This window comes from Sipha flava, unplaced genomic scaffold (assembly GCF_003268045.1).
Source record: "Sipha flava isolate LNK unplaced genomic scaffold, YSA_version1 75_pilon_pilon, whole genome shotgun sequence".
NCBI classification, from domain to species: Eukaryota; Metazoa; Arthropoda; class Insecta; order Hemiptera; family Aphididae; genus Sipha; species Sipha flava.
This window is the reverse complement of record NW_020273615.1, coordinates 1828209-1841992: the sequence shown is the minus strand read 5'-3', so window position 1 is coordinate 1841992 and position 13784 is coordinate 1828209. Positions and strand designations below refer to the sequence as shown.

At 33.4% G+C, this 13784-nt stretch overlaps 1 protein-coding gene across 4 annotated transcripts in view; it reads left to right on the top strand.

The window, feature by feature from the left end:
- LOC112692644 (dual 3',5'-cyclic-AMP and -GMP phosphodiesterase 11-like) overlaps positions 1 to 13784 on the top strand; it is a 65286-nt gene that overhangs the window by 6850 nt on the left and 44652 nt on the right. For 2 of the 4 annotated variants that reach the window (XM_025567371.1, XM_025567375.1), the window contains exon 2: positions 5680 to 5790. In XM_025567371.1, coding sequence (XP_025423156.1) covers positions 5680 to 5790 — 111 coding nt within the window. Of the gene's footprint in view, positions 1 to 5679; positions 5791 to 9792; positions 10328 to 13784 lie in introns of those variants that run through there. The other 2 variants (XM_025567374.1, XM_025567372.1) reach the window with 2 other exon arrangements.

The following is a 13784-nucleotide window of genomic DNA, read 5'->3' as shown; positions in this document are numbered from 1 at the left end:
TTTAAGTAAACGGGTGTGCGTTCAGTTTTTCGAAAATTTGTTAATTAAAACTCATTGATTTTATGGTTTATTAAATGTTGTGTTTTATTGCGTTTATTGTAACATGTAGGTACCTATTAAGTATTATTTGAAGCATAATTTTTACTTTGTCTACATAATATTTTTTAATAATGAATGCATTGTTCTTGAACAAATTTCTTTAATCAGTTCAATTAGTTTAGTTTTTTTATTATGTGTTACGAATTAAAAATATTGTATTTTTGAATAGTTCTATTTTTTTGTATGTAATTAACAAAAATAAACGTAACATATTATAAAAATATAAAACATAGTAGTTCGTTTTTTAATTTAAATTCTATAAAACCTTTGGACTGTTTTTTTTGCATGAATAAATGTTTTAAGAATTCAGAAAAAATAAACCTTGTAATAGGTATTTTCTAACAATTATGCATTTTGAGACCTGTTGGAAGTACTTTTAAAATTATATGTTAATTTTTTATAACATTGTAAATATATATTCAACACAAAAACTGTTTAGTATAATTCACGACTAGCATAAGTATTTAACTAAATATATTATTTTCACAATTATCATCAACAATTGATTTCATTAATACTTCCATAATATTTTAGAATATATGTAAAACGACTTAAATTTAAGGATCATAATTTTAATAAAATCTTAATTAAAATAATTTTAACTATATATTTATATATTTATTTTCATAGCTATAATTTTAAACACAAATTGTATTATTATAGTTACGAATTGGTTATCTATAGTTAGGTACATTGTTTAAAAATAAAATATATTTATAATTAAAATTTACACATAATATTGTGAATGTGAACAAAAAAAATATTACAAGTTCACCACATTTACCCAGTGTTCTTTATATAAGTGTATTTATTTTTTACAAATATTTTTACTTAAGAAATTGTAGTACTTTCATTTCTTAAAAATACTGTATGAATGTTACAGTTAAATTATGTATATTGTCATGTAGATATGTAAGCTGGAATCCGAACCCAAATTAACAATTCTAAACTAAATCCATAGACCACAATTCAATATCCATAATCCCTACAGCACAGTTTAACTTTGAATATTGTGTTGTTATATTACCTATTCTTCACAATTTGAAAAAATCATCATCTACTAATTATTTAATTTATATCCAGGGATGTCCATAGATGATAAGTTCAATAGCTATTCTATATATTTATTATGCTCTTAACCGTACGCTATATTTTTTATTCTAATTATTATTACTATTATTTAAATATTTATTTTGTATTAATATATATCGTGTTTGGTCTATTTGGTAAATGTTGTTTATGTAATGTTTGTTGGTCTTCGAAACCATATTTAACTGAAATTATATCAATACTTTTTGAATTGAACGAAAGAGTATATAGTAGGATTAAATTAATTTTGTCTTTTATAATTTTAAGTACCAATTTACTTGGAATCACTATAGTTAATTGAAATATTAATATTATTTTATTTTTTATTAAATGGCGTATTTTTGATTAGTTGTATTAAAATCAAGAGTAGTATCTAAATACTTAAGAGCAGTGGTTCTCAAACTGTGCTCCGTGGAACCCTACGGCTCCGCGGGAGAAGTCTAGGGGCTCCATGGGCATATATTAATTATCTAAATTTCTTAGTTATTGAGGAAAACACTGGTAACCTGAATTGCGCAACAAGTTATACGTTTTTGTGACACCAATTTTATTTACAACTAAGACTTCTGATAAAATTTGGTTATTATAACTTCATAACTTGGTTGGTATTATCACAAAATTAAATGAAGTAAATTTATCAATACAACGTAAAATGACTAATGTTTTCACAGCGAATGACAAAATCCGAACTTTAATAAAAATGAAATTTTGAACTGTGTGTTTTCCTTAATATAAAATATTAATAATTATTGTTGTTTTGAATATAAATTCCTGATTTTCGGGGCTCCGTAATTTTTTTTGAAAACATATGGGCTCCGCGGACAAAAGAGTTTGAGAATCACTACTTAAGAAAGTAAAGTTTCATATAGGATTTGTACACCCCGTATTTGATGTAATGATATCACCGATTATTATTATAAAAATTATAATTTGTCTCTTGAATTTAATTATAAATAATTATGAATTTTTTTTACAAGCCATACCAAAAAAAGCATATAAATGTGCTAAAATATATAAAAATATAAAAATTCTAACTGAAACAATTTTGGCGAAATTAAACGGTACAGTTAAAAACAATATTTCTTTCGAAATAAAAATACTCGAGAATTGGGCCTAGTAAACAACATGATTCCGGTTATTCATAGGAATATAGGTGTTCGGAATCTGAGGGAAAAGGATTATAAGTTCACTGTCCGATAGGTAAACTAAACATCGCACGCACATTGTATTTTTATAGTTTTACGATAGTACTAGGATTACGTAAATGATACGTCCGAAACGGTATTTTTTCGATTCACTGGTAATATTGTTGTTTTAATGATTTTCGTGTACCTCGTTCATGGCCTAAGTTTCCACGAGACCACCGTAACGCGTGCAGACCATATATTATTACATAGTCATGATAATAATAATATTGTATAGTCGCTTCTCGCCCACCAGATCCACCGATGTTATAATGTTATTGATGTGTTCATATTTTTTATGTGCCACTGCCACTTCGTCGTTATAATAATGCAGTGACACAGGGACGGAGAACTGTGTTTGGATCAATTAAAAAATGAATCTGGCCGCGACCTCAGGCAATTGGAGTCAATTAGCACGTATAGCAGAGCTCGTACATTGTGTAAAATGTATATCGTAAATACAAAATATAACATAGTTTACGACGCATTTTTCATATTACATTACTATGACCGTTAACGTACACGTAACACTTAAACAGTTCGTACATTTCGTCATGTATGGTAATATTATTACTTATTTCATTTATTCGCGTCACTTTTTATTTCCCATAGATTAGAAAAAAAAAGTTTTTACCGTATTTCAAGAAAATTTACGTTTTCGTGTTTCATGTTTTCTCACGCGAATTTTCTAAATAAGAGGGCTATTATGTTAATTCGTGCACCCCGCGTACAATAAAAAAAAACCAAACAACCGACTTAATTTAATAAATATATTTAAAAAAAAACGAATCGATAGTAATTTTCTGGTGATGATGGGCAATGATGGGAGAAAGAGCGAAATCGTCACCTCTATAAAATTATCCCTCATCCCCACGATCAAGCCACTGACTATTATTACTTATTGTTTTCCTTATAAATACGGTATAGAATAGTAATTGTTGTGAACGTACATTATTAATGGAACTTATGATGTGCGAATATAAAATAATTATTATTTTTGTCCGACATTATATTAATGAAAATTCTCAACAATCATAGTGAATCTACGAAAGCAGTGTCGTCACTCAGAAAGTGATTTTACTACACACGTGACACACACTCATGTTGGTGTATGTTTACGTATAGTGAAATTGTATCAGGGTGTCTGAGAACTTGTACACGTGTCGCAATAATGTATTAATATTAATTACATTATGTAGACAGGATCTCCGTGTAATATACTGGAAGATTGCTGCATTTTTCCACGGGCAAAGCGTCAGTCGTAGAAGAGACATCGTGATTATGAAGGGTATCGATTGAACGTAATGATAAATGTATCGGTGTCTATCCTTCGGGGGTGAGAGTGTAACAATAGCGTAATAATGCGGGTAACAATAGTTATTATAAAAATAACGGTGTACATTATGTGCGTATGATTCATGTAATGTTTCGTCCACATGTTACCACAATAATATTTTAATTGCCACTTCCTGCTGTAAAGGGTGTAATTTTGCAAACGTGTATGTGTTATTGAAAAAAGCTACATACAATTTATATTCACTAATTGTATTCCCGAACGGTATTGTTGTGCCCCAAATGTACATAAAAATTGTAGGCTCGTTAAAATTAAAATATATATGTATATTGTATATATTGTACATCAGGCCGTATGTGGCAATGATCGATATTAGAATTAAGTCCGTTGCGATTTTAAATTTATATGCCTAAAGAATTATTACAAAATATTATGATGTACATTTATCCGTATACATACCTAATTTTACAAGGAAAGAGTGCATTTATTCAATTAATTATTTTGTAGATGCATGCATGCATCTTGTACGATTATGCTTATTTGATATAAGATGTAATATTAAATCAATAAAATATCATAAGCATACTAATGAATATTATGAATTGTTGGTTTTTAGCCGTAATGTACGTACTAATTACAATATTCACTAAGTTCGTGACTTCATTGTATTTCTTAAAAACTACTGTATACCTTCAGAAGTATACCGACTACACGATTGATTGATGAGTATTAGAAAGAACAAATTAATACTCGTAAGTGTATTTCGTTTACAAAATATTACTTGTTCAAACGGCCGATAATAAAATATACAAAAAGCTCATCATAATACATGCGCACGTATAGTGTACTCTTGTATAACATATGGCTATTACTTACTGTCCTATTCATAAAATCGGTACTGGTATAAATATAAAACAGTAAAAATAATTTATACTGTGCGTTAGTGAAAGAAGATAGGTTTCTAATAATTTTTCTATTTAAAACAATTATTGTCCAATTAAGTTTTATTATTATTTTTTTTTTTACATCCTATACATATTATTATATTATTATACTAAATGTTGTCAATTTAATTTCATGAAATTATATCTACCAGTAATATAGGTATAATTGTATTGGTATTGTATTAAGTATATTATTGTGTTTTATAAATTTATACATGTGAATAAATTTGCATAAATTCACACAAATCATTTTTCCATTTCCTTACAACAGTATAGGGTGATCGTTAATAAAAATTTAAAAACTAGTCTATTGAGATCATGGTCTAATAATAGCTTGTTGTGCAATATTTAATTTCAGAATATTTTATTCTACAGTCATATCAGTTTGATTCTATAAGATTGCGTAGTACGATATTTATGTATAATATTGTATACTTACTATTATTATTTTTTCCGATACGTTTTTGTATGACTGACTTTAAACTTAAATATATATTAAATAGAAACTTAAAAATAATTATATTTCCGTAGCTGGCGTACATAACTTATAGATCTGAATTCACGAACTGTAAAATACTTACCTAAATCTTAAAAATTAAAAAATGACATTAGTTAGTTTATTGTATTAATTAATTTAAAAATAATTTTGTAATTTTTTTGTAATTGTATAATCACTTTAAAATTAAACAATTATACAATTATAGATTTATAGATGATCAATATAATTGTTAATAAATCGCATTGAGTTATTCTTTATCAATAATTAGGTATTAGGTATGTATTAAATTAACTAATACATCTTTATTTCTAACCATGATGTAGCAATACGTAAGTTCCTACAGTGATATTTATCCACAATTTTTATTTTTATACGCGATAAATATTATTTTAAAATATGTGGTAATAATGGTCTAGTGATGAATTGACCTTGTTTTATAGAAAATTAACGCAATTCAAAATACATAAAATCATGCTCCGTATAATTAAACTTGCATTTATATTACGCTTGAATCGTTTGGTACTGCGTGAACTTGTTTAATGATTGGAAACGTTTGATTTGCTGTTTCAGTTATATTTTCCGAGGACACATATCCAGCTACCATCGTGGAGTCTTCGACGGGCAGGAGCCATTCGTTGCCGTCTCCGCCGATCCAATGGCCGTTATCCCGCGGGAAACTCGGTAAGTCGAACAATTACGATCAGTCACTAAAAAAAAAAAACGCTTTTCTGTACATCCAGCGACCGAAACGCTTTAAACGTACGTAATCGTAGACAGGTTCGTAAACCAAAAAAATATTTTGGAAGGTTTTAAGTTGTACATAATATCGTACTCATATATAATCTATATGCCAGTATTACTCCATAAAAATGTATTCGATCGTTTTCCCGAATTTCGCAGGGGGTTTGAACTTCTAAGACCCCCTTTGCGCGCGCGTTTGATCGTAGACGGGGCGGACCAATGCGGATGCGGGAACGTCGCATGAAACGCATACTCGTAACGTGGTGTAACACGTACCATGGTATGTATGCACCTGTGAAACCGTGTACCGTGGTAGTCGAACGACGTTGGTCGGAAGGGAAACGTATTGTGTAAATCAAAAGCCGACTGGCATCAGCTTACTGCTTCCAACGCAATGTCGTATTATCATGAAACATAATGTGCGCGGAACGCAATGTTGTTCTTGATCGTTGTGAACCGCGTTTCTATGTACGCGTGTGCGTCGGCCGATATAACCCGGTGCCAATGTCCGGAAAACGTATATATTATTATTGTTGCTGTTATTAGTGATGAGAATAATCGGATGATTTCAATAATCAAATGGTTGAGTAATCGAAAAAAAAAATTATCGAATGATTAGTAGTCGAAAACAAAATAAACGAATGATTAGTAAACGAAATCAAAATAATCGAATGAGCGTGAAAGTGAAATGCATTTTCAATCCAAATATTCATACGTATTAAACTGATTATAGTGTGGCGATTACCGATTACCGGGAATTATACCAATGATTAAAAATAATATAAATAATAATACAATATTGACAGTCGACTTCTTATGAGAAAAGTACTTATACTTCTTATAATTTAGTACCCAATGGCAATGAGTAAAACGCGCAATTCTTTTGAATAATTCAATTACTTTGCTTTTGATAAATATGTCTGGTACCATTATTTGAATTATTAAAATCATTCAATTATATCCATCACTAAATGTTATTGCTGTTATTACTATTATTTATATTATTATTGTATCGATGCGCAAGCGATGAAACAAAAAACAATACGCCGCGGTATTTCGTAGCGGATCATTAATCGAAATAATGAAATCTATGCGACTGCTGGCGGACATCGCACCGCTTCTACTCCTCGACATCACGCCATCAATGCGCGGGGCGGGGTGTTGCGTTTCGCTTGATCGTTCATTCATAAAAAAAAAAAAAAAAACAACCGTAAATTCATACACGGTTTTCGATTAACACAATAATAATACCATATATTCCCGTTATCGTTTTTATTGTTTTCAACGATGTTGATGGTGCTGAAGATGATCGTGATTGTGTTCATCATCATCATCGTGCGGTCGGCGTGTTTTCTTGTTGCGGAGAAAAGAGAAGTAAAAAAAAAAAAATTAAAAAAAATATTTTGTTATCTGTATACCTAGTCCTTGGTCACGCCCGTAAAATTATATTATCTACAAGTCTTTATACAGATTACATTTCACAAGTAGGTATACTGCGTACAATAATGTTTAGGCGATCGTTCGAGGCGCAATAATACAACATTGAATCCGATCAGATATCGTCAATAATTCATTATGTTGCGATGCCGTAATATTATTAGTTACACAATGCTCGCGAATTGAAAAAAATTTAAATAACATTGCGTATCGGCGTATTTTTTTAAAAATGTATTTCTTATTTGTCCATGTTTTATTTATTTTTTCATCATTATATACCCCCTTCGTTTCTCGCTCTTGTAATGCGTAAGGTTTTTAACGCACTTCACGTTTCAACACGTTATTTAATACTACCCGTATATGTTTAAATCGATTTGTTTTTACGAAAGGTACAGTTTCCGCACTATAAAATGTCAATAGCTTATTAATCGCAGCGATGAGATCCGTTCTGGTTAGTTATTTTGGTATTATTTGATATTTATTTGTTGTCGAATGCATATATACGCAGTTTAATGTTTGGACCATTTCCGTAATATTAATATATTATAAATACATCGAAACATAAACAAAATTATTTATAGTTTCTGAAGTGCAAAAAGAAAACGCCTGTTGTTGTTGTTATTAGTTTAGTCGAACATGCGAAAATTATACGGTAAAACTGGCGTTGCCTATAAATGTATAAAGTACTCGTTAAAATATTTTAGTTGGACGTAGGTAGCCTGATTAATTTTTGAACGGCTCAACAATTTAAATAAAAATAAAATACCAGTTGTGTTAGTAGACACAAATTATAATCTCGTTAAAAAAAAAAAAAAACAATACTTGAATGGAAGGTTTCGTAAAAAAAATACAAAAACACGTTGTTTTATGCATTAGAAATCGTTTAATGGATATGTGGATATAGTAAAGTCACATATTTAAAAAAAATTGATTTGAATAAACACATCCAATAAGAAAAATGTAAATTTTCATTAATTCAATATTTCAATGTCGCACTTTTTGTCCGTCTAGGAATTTAAAATATAATATTATACAATTAGTATTTTAATTAGAGTATACATAATTCTTATTTTACTTATCACATGGCCGAAATGTAGTGTTAGTTGTAGTGTTTATTTAAATTAATTATTCTGATATTATTAAATTGTTTTCTTTGTACATTCTCATTCTTTCTGATTAAACTGATTTATTTGTGATTAATATCAATTTTAAAAGTTTAAAACATTACCAGTTTGAAATTGCATCGTCCAATAACGTATCCATCTTTTTTTTTTTTTATGTAGCTTTTTGTAATTTATTTAACTAAGTGTAATTCGTTTAGTTAATAATCTTAACTATTATGGCATAATCATTCGCTTTTTGGAAACAACGATTTAAATAATAGAACTTTAAGATAAAAATAGACAAATTAAACAGTTATTCAGACTTTAGACAGGTGTTTACCTTTAGATTTGTACACTGTCCAAGCTGAAGACAAATTTTCGTATGTAATAAATTAAGCATAGTTCATAGTTAGTGAGAGGATGCAAAATTATTAAAGCCAAAAAATAGATGACGTAATTTCTGATCGAATCTAGTCTTGCGCTATACGCTTTGGTATTTGGCACTATGAATGCGACAGCGTTTTCTGCCTCTTAAAAATAAAAATATCAAATTTTTGTTTTTACATTTTTAATGAAGAGTAAAGAGGTGCCTCGGTGGAACTGTCTTGCGTAGGATATCACAATAGTCAAATATTTCGCCCGTGTATGTTGTTGTTTTTTTTTTTGTTTTTGGAACGGTATGTCACCTAAGATATTTTAAGCACTAATCTAACTTGTTAATATAAAAATGTTGACTGTGGCTTTGAGAACGAATTGATTTCGACGTGTACGTCATGGTTAAAGTTGAACTTTCTCTCTGACGTTGAAATGTTGATTTACGCCTGTGTATAGTATTTATGTAGGTATATAAGCGCGTAAAAAACGTTCGAATGAACCACGATTCGACGCGAGTAAACAATATTTATTATACTCTTCGCGTGTTCCGTTGACGGAGAGATAGAATCGCGCAACATAATAATATTATGATTTTTTGTACCGTCCAACAATATTCGTGTTTTATTTATTTTCGTCTTTGATTAGCAATGTCGTCACGATATTTCGTAGTCGTGGAGACTACGTCGTACCGACAACCGTCGTACACGTTCACGAAGACAACCCCAAACGTTATCGAAACACCGACAACGATGAAAGATTTTTCAAAAACGTTTGTGCAGTATCTCCGTAAGAGCTTTGCGAGCTCGGCTTTTTCACCGAACCGTACACTCGTGCGTGCGTGCGTGCGAGATTTAGCTGTACGGCGGCGGACCGTTCGTCGTGTAACCCTTTCCCACCCGCTCACCTGTCCGGTCCATACGTTCTCGCGTTTTAACGTGCGCGTTACACACACACACACACACACACACACATACGCTCGCCGCTGCCACCGCCGCCTTCAACGACGCCGTTCGCCGCCTAGTTCGACTTCGGAATCGGTTCAGTTTGTTACCGACGGTCGAACGTTAAACATTATTTGTCGGTCACGCGCTCTGTTCTGTCTATTATTTTTTTTTTCGCCTCACTCTCTCTCTCTCTCTCTCTCTCTCTCGTTCTGGCGTCCTTTAAACCATTTCCGTTAGATTTTCTTTTCGGCTACGACCGACGATCGTCGATATTTTCGTAATAACGTTTCGTTGTCGAATATTTGTGCGTTTTTATACTCCACGGTATCGCGTTTTTCTACATTTTATTTTCCATCTCGTATTTGATGTCACACGCGATCCGCAACAATCGTTGTTCGTTCCCGGGCAGCATATTGTTACGACGACGACGAAGACCCGGCCGTCAGGTCGCTGAAATATACCGCACTGATATGTATTAGTGTATCATCTCATGCACGAAAAATAAACGAGAAAAATCGTTTTCGTCGCAGACGTTATATGACCGGTTTAATCGAATCATGCACACGTTCCGGTTGCCGGAGTTCCTGAAATGCGTCAAGAATTATCTGAACAAAAAAGGTAAATACCGTTTCACGCGGACGTCTCGAACCCCAGCTCGGTAAAACGCCCCGGACCAATGTGCGTACATTGTACCGCGGTAGAACACACTAGGCACACGTAAAATATTAATGTTAACGGTGCGTTTAACTGTGATCGGGCGTAATGATTAGTGGATCGATTGTACTCTATCGAAGAAAATTCATTGCGCGCGATAGTCACAAATGTGAAACGCGCAGCGCAGCGTTGACCGGGTTGTATAATAAGATTCTCGAAAACGATTAAATAGTACTACTCTACTGCACAGGAAAGTAAAAAGTTCTCTTGTTCGCCGTTGCGTCCGAACGACGGTCGGTGGAGTATTTCCGTCGTCGTCGTCGCCGCCGCAGCGGTAAATAACGCGTTCACGGTGATAATTATAATAACGACCAATGTGCTGTACGTACACCTCTTCTCGTCGTGTATTATTATAAACGTTTTTGATGCCTACAATGAGTAATTAGCGGCGCAACACGCAAGTGTATTTAATATATATATTCTAGCGGTGCACTTGCCGTCCGGAGGGGCCGTCACCTGCAAATGATAATTGTAGTACTACTACGGTACGCGTTTTAGGTAAAACGATCCGTCCAACGATTATTATTTATTATTATTTTAGCGTGGAAATCTGCCGGGCGGGAAAACGCAATAAAATACACTCATCCGCGGCGGCGGCGGCTTTACACGTAATATACCACAATAACAATAATAACAATAAACACTCGCACACAACAGTAACCTGCGTGCGTTCAAATCTCATTATTTCCGGAATACATTATTCCGATCACGTGTAAATGCCTTACTTGAGTAAACAAAAACTTGACAAGTGTACGTGTGCGTGTTTGTATATGTGTACGCGTGTGTACCTCTGCAGTGCGCGTCGTGTACAATGTACACTATATGTTGTGAGTGTGATACGCACGCGTGTTGAGCAACAAGCATTTTTTTTAAACAATCGCTTTCAATGCGAATCCGTTAATCGTCGCGAAATCCTGTCGTTGTACGGTGCACAACGTTTACTGTTATCACGTCACGAGCGCGTAGACGTTTGAAGCGTTCAAATTTTCGTATACGTGCGCTCGATGAATTTTGAAATGTTCGTAAGTGTTCGTAGCAATGTTCGTAGCCTGTGCGATACGACACTTGTTGAGTCCCTACGGTACCCCTATCGCAAACTCGTCCCACGACGTGTATTTTCATTTTTCAAATCGTTTTCACGATATTCAGCACAAGTAGCAGCATAGATTCATTACCGTTGCGAGCCTGTAACTGTGCGGACGACGGCCATGAGTTTTTGCTCGTTGTTTCCCGACATTTTCGAAACAGTCCTCAGGGTCGTGGCACCGCGTCGTTCATACTTTGGATGCGGCGAAAATACTGCCGGATTCTGAATGCATATCTGCAGGTGGAAAATTACCGTGTGCCGATGTTCCGTGCGTTTGCATAAATAATACTGCAGTGATTTGCGCGTGTGCTTTAGTGTGTGTGTCCGTGTGTGCGCGCGCAAGTATGTTTATTTTCAAGGACAAATTTCGCTAGTATAACGTACACTCGCGGCCAGTTTATATCGACAATATTATGTTCGCTAATCCACTGTGTGAACGATTTGCGATCAATTATCATTTCGTTTTTGTTTCTACTTTTGACATCTCGCTCCACCGCAATCACGACAACGACGACGGCGCGGTGCCCGTTGACCATCGGTCCCTTTTCTTTCACGCGTTCTTTTTACCCGGGTCCGCGATGCTTACCGTCGCGGCGCGCGCGGATACACGCATCCCTACCAACGAACTTCCTTTCCTCCCGTTGTATCTTCCCCCCTCGGGTCGTCTCGTTTTATAGTCTAGCGCGCGGCTTATGCGACGCGCGCGTTTCCGGTCCCGCGTGCAATCTGCTCTACATCAGGGATGGGCAACAGGCGGATCGCGTACTCTCTGATATCCGGTCCGTGCTACGTTTTCAAAGTACGTTGATCGTAAAATGTAAATATTATATTCTTATCTGTTATTGAACTGTGGCTAAATGATTAAACGTGTAAGTACAATATGCATCCATATCGGTGTAGCTAATATAGCTACAGATGATAGGTACTTATTTTTTTTGTATTGATTCAGTCATAAAATTAAATTATAGAAAACAAACCGTTAATCTAATCGATATTAATGACCCATTTTTTTTTTATTTTGTCTTATTTACTCCGACCCGTTAGAGTTCTATGCGTTGGCCCTCTGGTTACTTGTTGCCCATCCTTGCTCTATATCGTTATTATTACGTTCTAGGTGCTATGATGCCTAAATGAAAACATTACGAATACATTACGTATCACGTCGCGGCGCAGCCGTTCGCGTCAACAACGGTGCACGACATTAATGTAAAATATAATGTTTATTTCAATATAGTACACTCGTCGTCGCAGCGAGCAGAAGGATTATAATAATAAACTATAAAACGATTTGCATCACGGGAGGATCATACATAATGCCGTATTATTATTATTGTTGTTGTTGTTGTTCGGTTCTTTTCGTCGAAGGCCGATTTCCGTATACGTATATTTTACTTAGGAACCCGTAATAAATGTGTACGATTTCGTTGTCAAAAAAGTCTCATAAAAAATTAAAAAAAACGTAGATAACACTCAGCCATACTATTAGTATTATTAACATTGATTCCGTCTAGCCTTTTAATACCACCAATAACAGTATAATAACAATATGCTCGTCGTATGGTTTGCAGTTTAGAAACAACGTTCATCGATGGGTGCGTACAATATTCCGCGATAGCTATATACCACGTTTACCTAACGCGCAGTTATAATGTATTCTAAATCAAACTGTCGATGAATATATATTTTTGCAAATCAATCACAAAGTCGAGCTTACAAGAATTGGGCTGTAACATTGAGAAAACTACTCCGCGTTTGAACGCGAATTAAGATGCCAACTTTTTGTGCAATTGGAGTTATAATGTTACGCGTGGATCTGATGTTGTCACTTATTCAGAGTTTTAAACATTCAATCGTTTACTTGTTTTCGTCGGTTTTATGGAATATTATTTTCACTTGACGATTCTATTGACGTAAGACCATAGGGGTGCGCACGGAAGTTGCCGGGTGTGCCCAGGTACCCCCTGAAATGTTGTTTTAAATTGCCCTACAATTTAAGTCTAAGAGTAAGGGGCCCGTATTTCAACTGATGTTGCTCGAATTAAATGTAATTTGTTCTAAATAAATATTTGGTAAAAAATAAATAATGTTTCGTAATAGAAAAACTCTTATTATAATATAATAGCTTCAATTGTTTACAAAAGTACAAATCATAAATAATTGGAACTACCTGACAAAAATACACGGGATTCAAGGTTAATATATTCATTGGGACTAATATACTACAATATTAAATAAAAAAATAAAGTTAAGTTTATTTATACTCATTTATATATT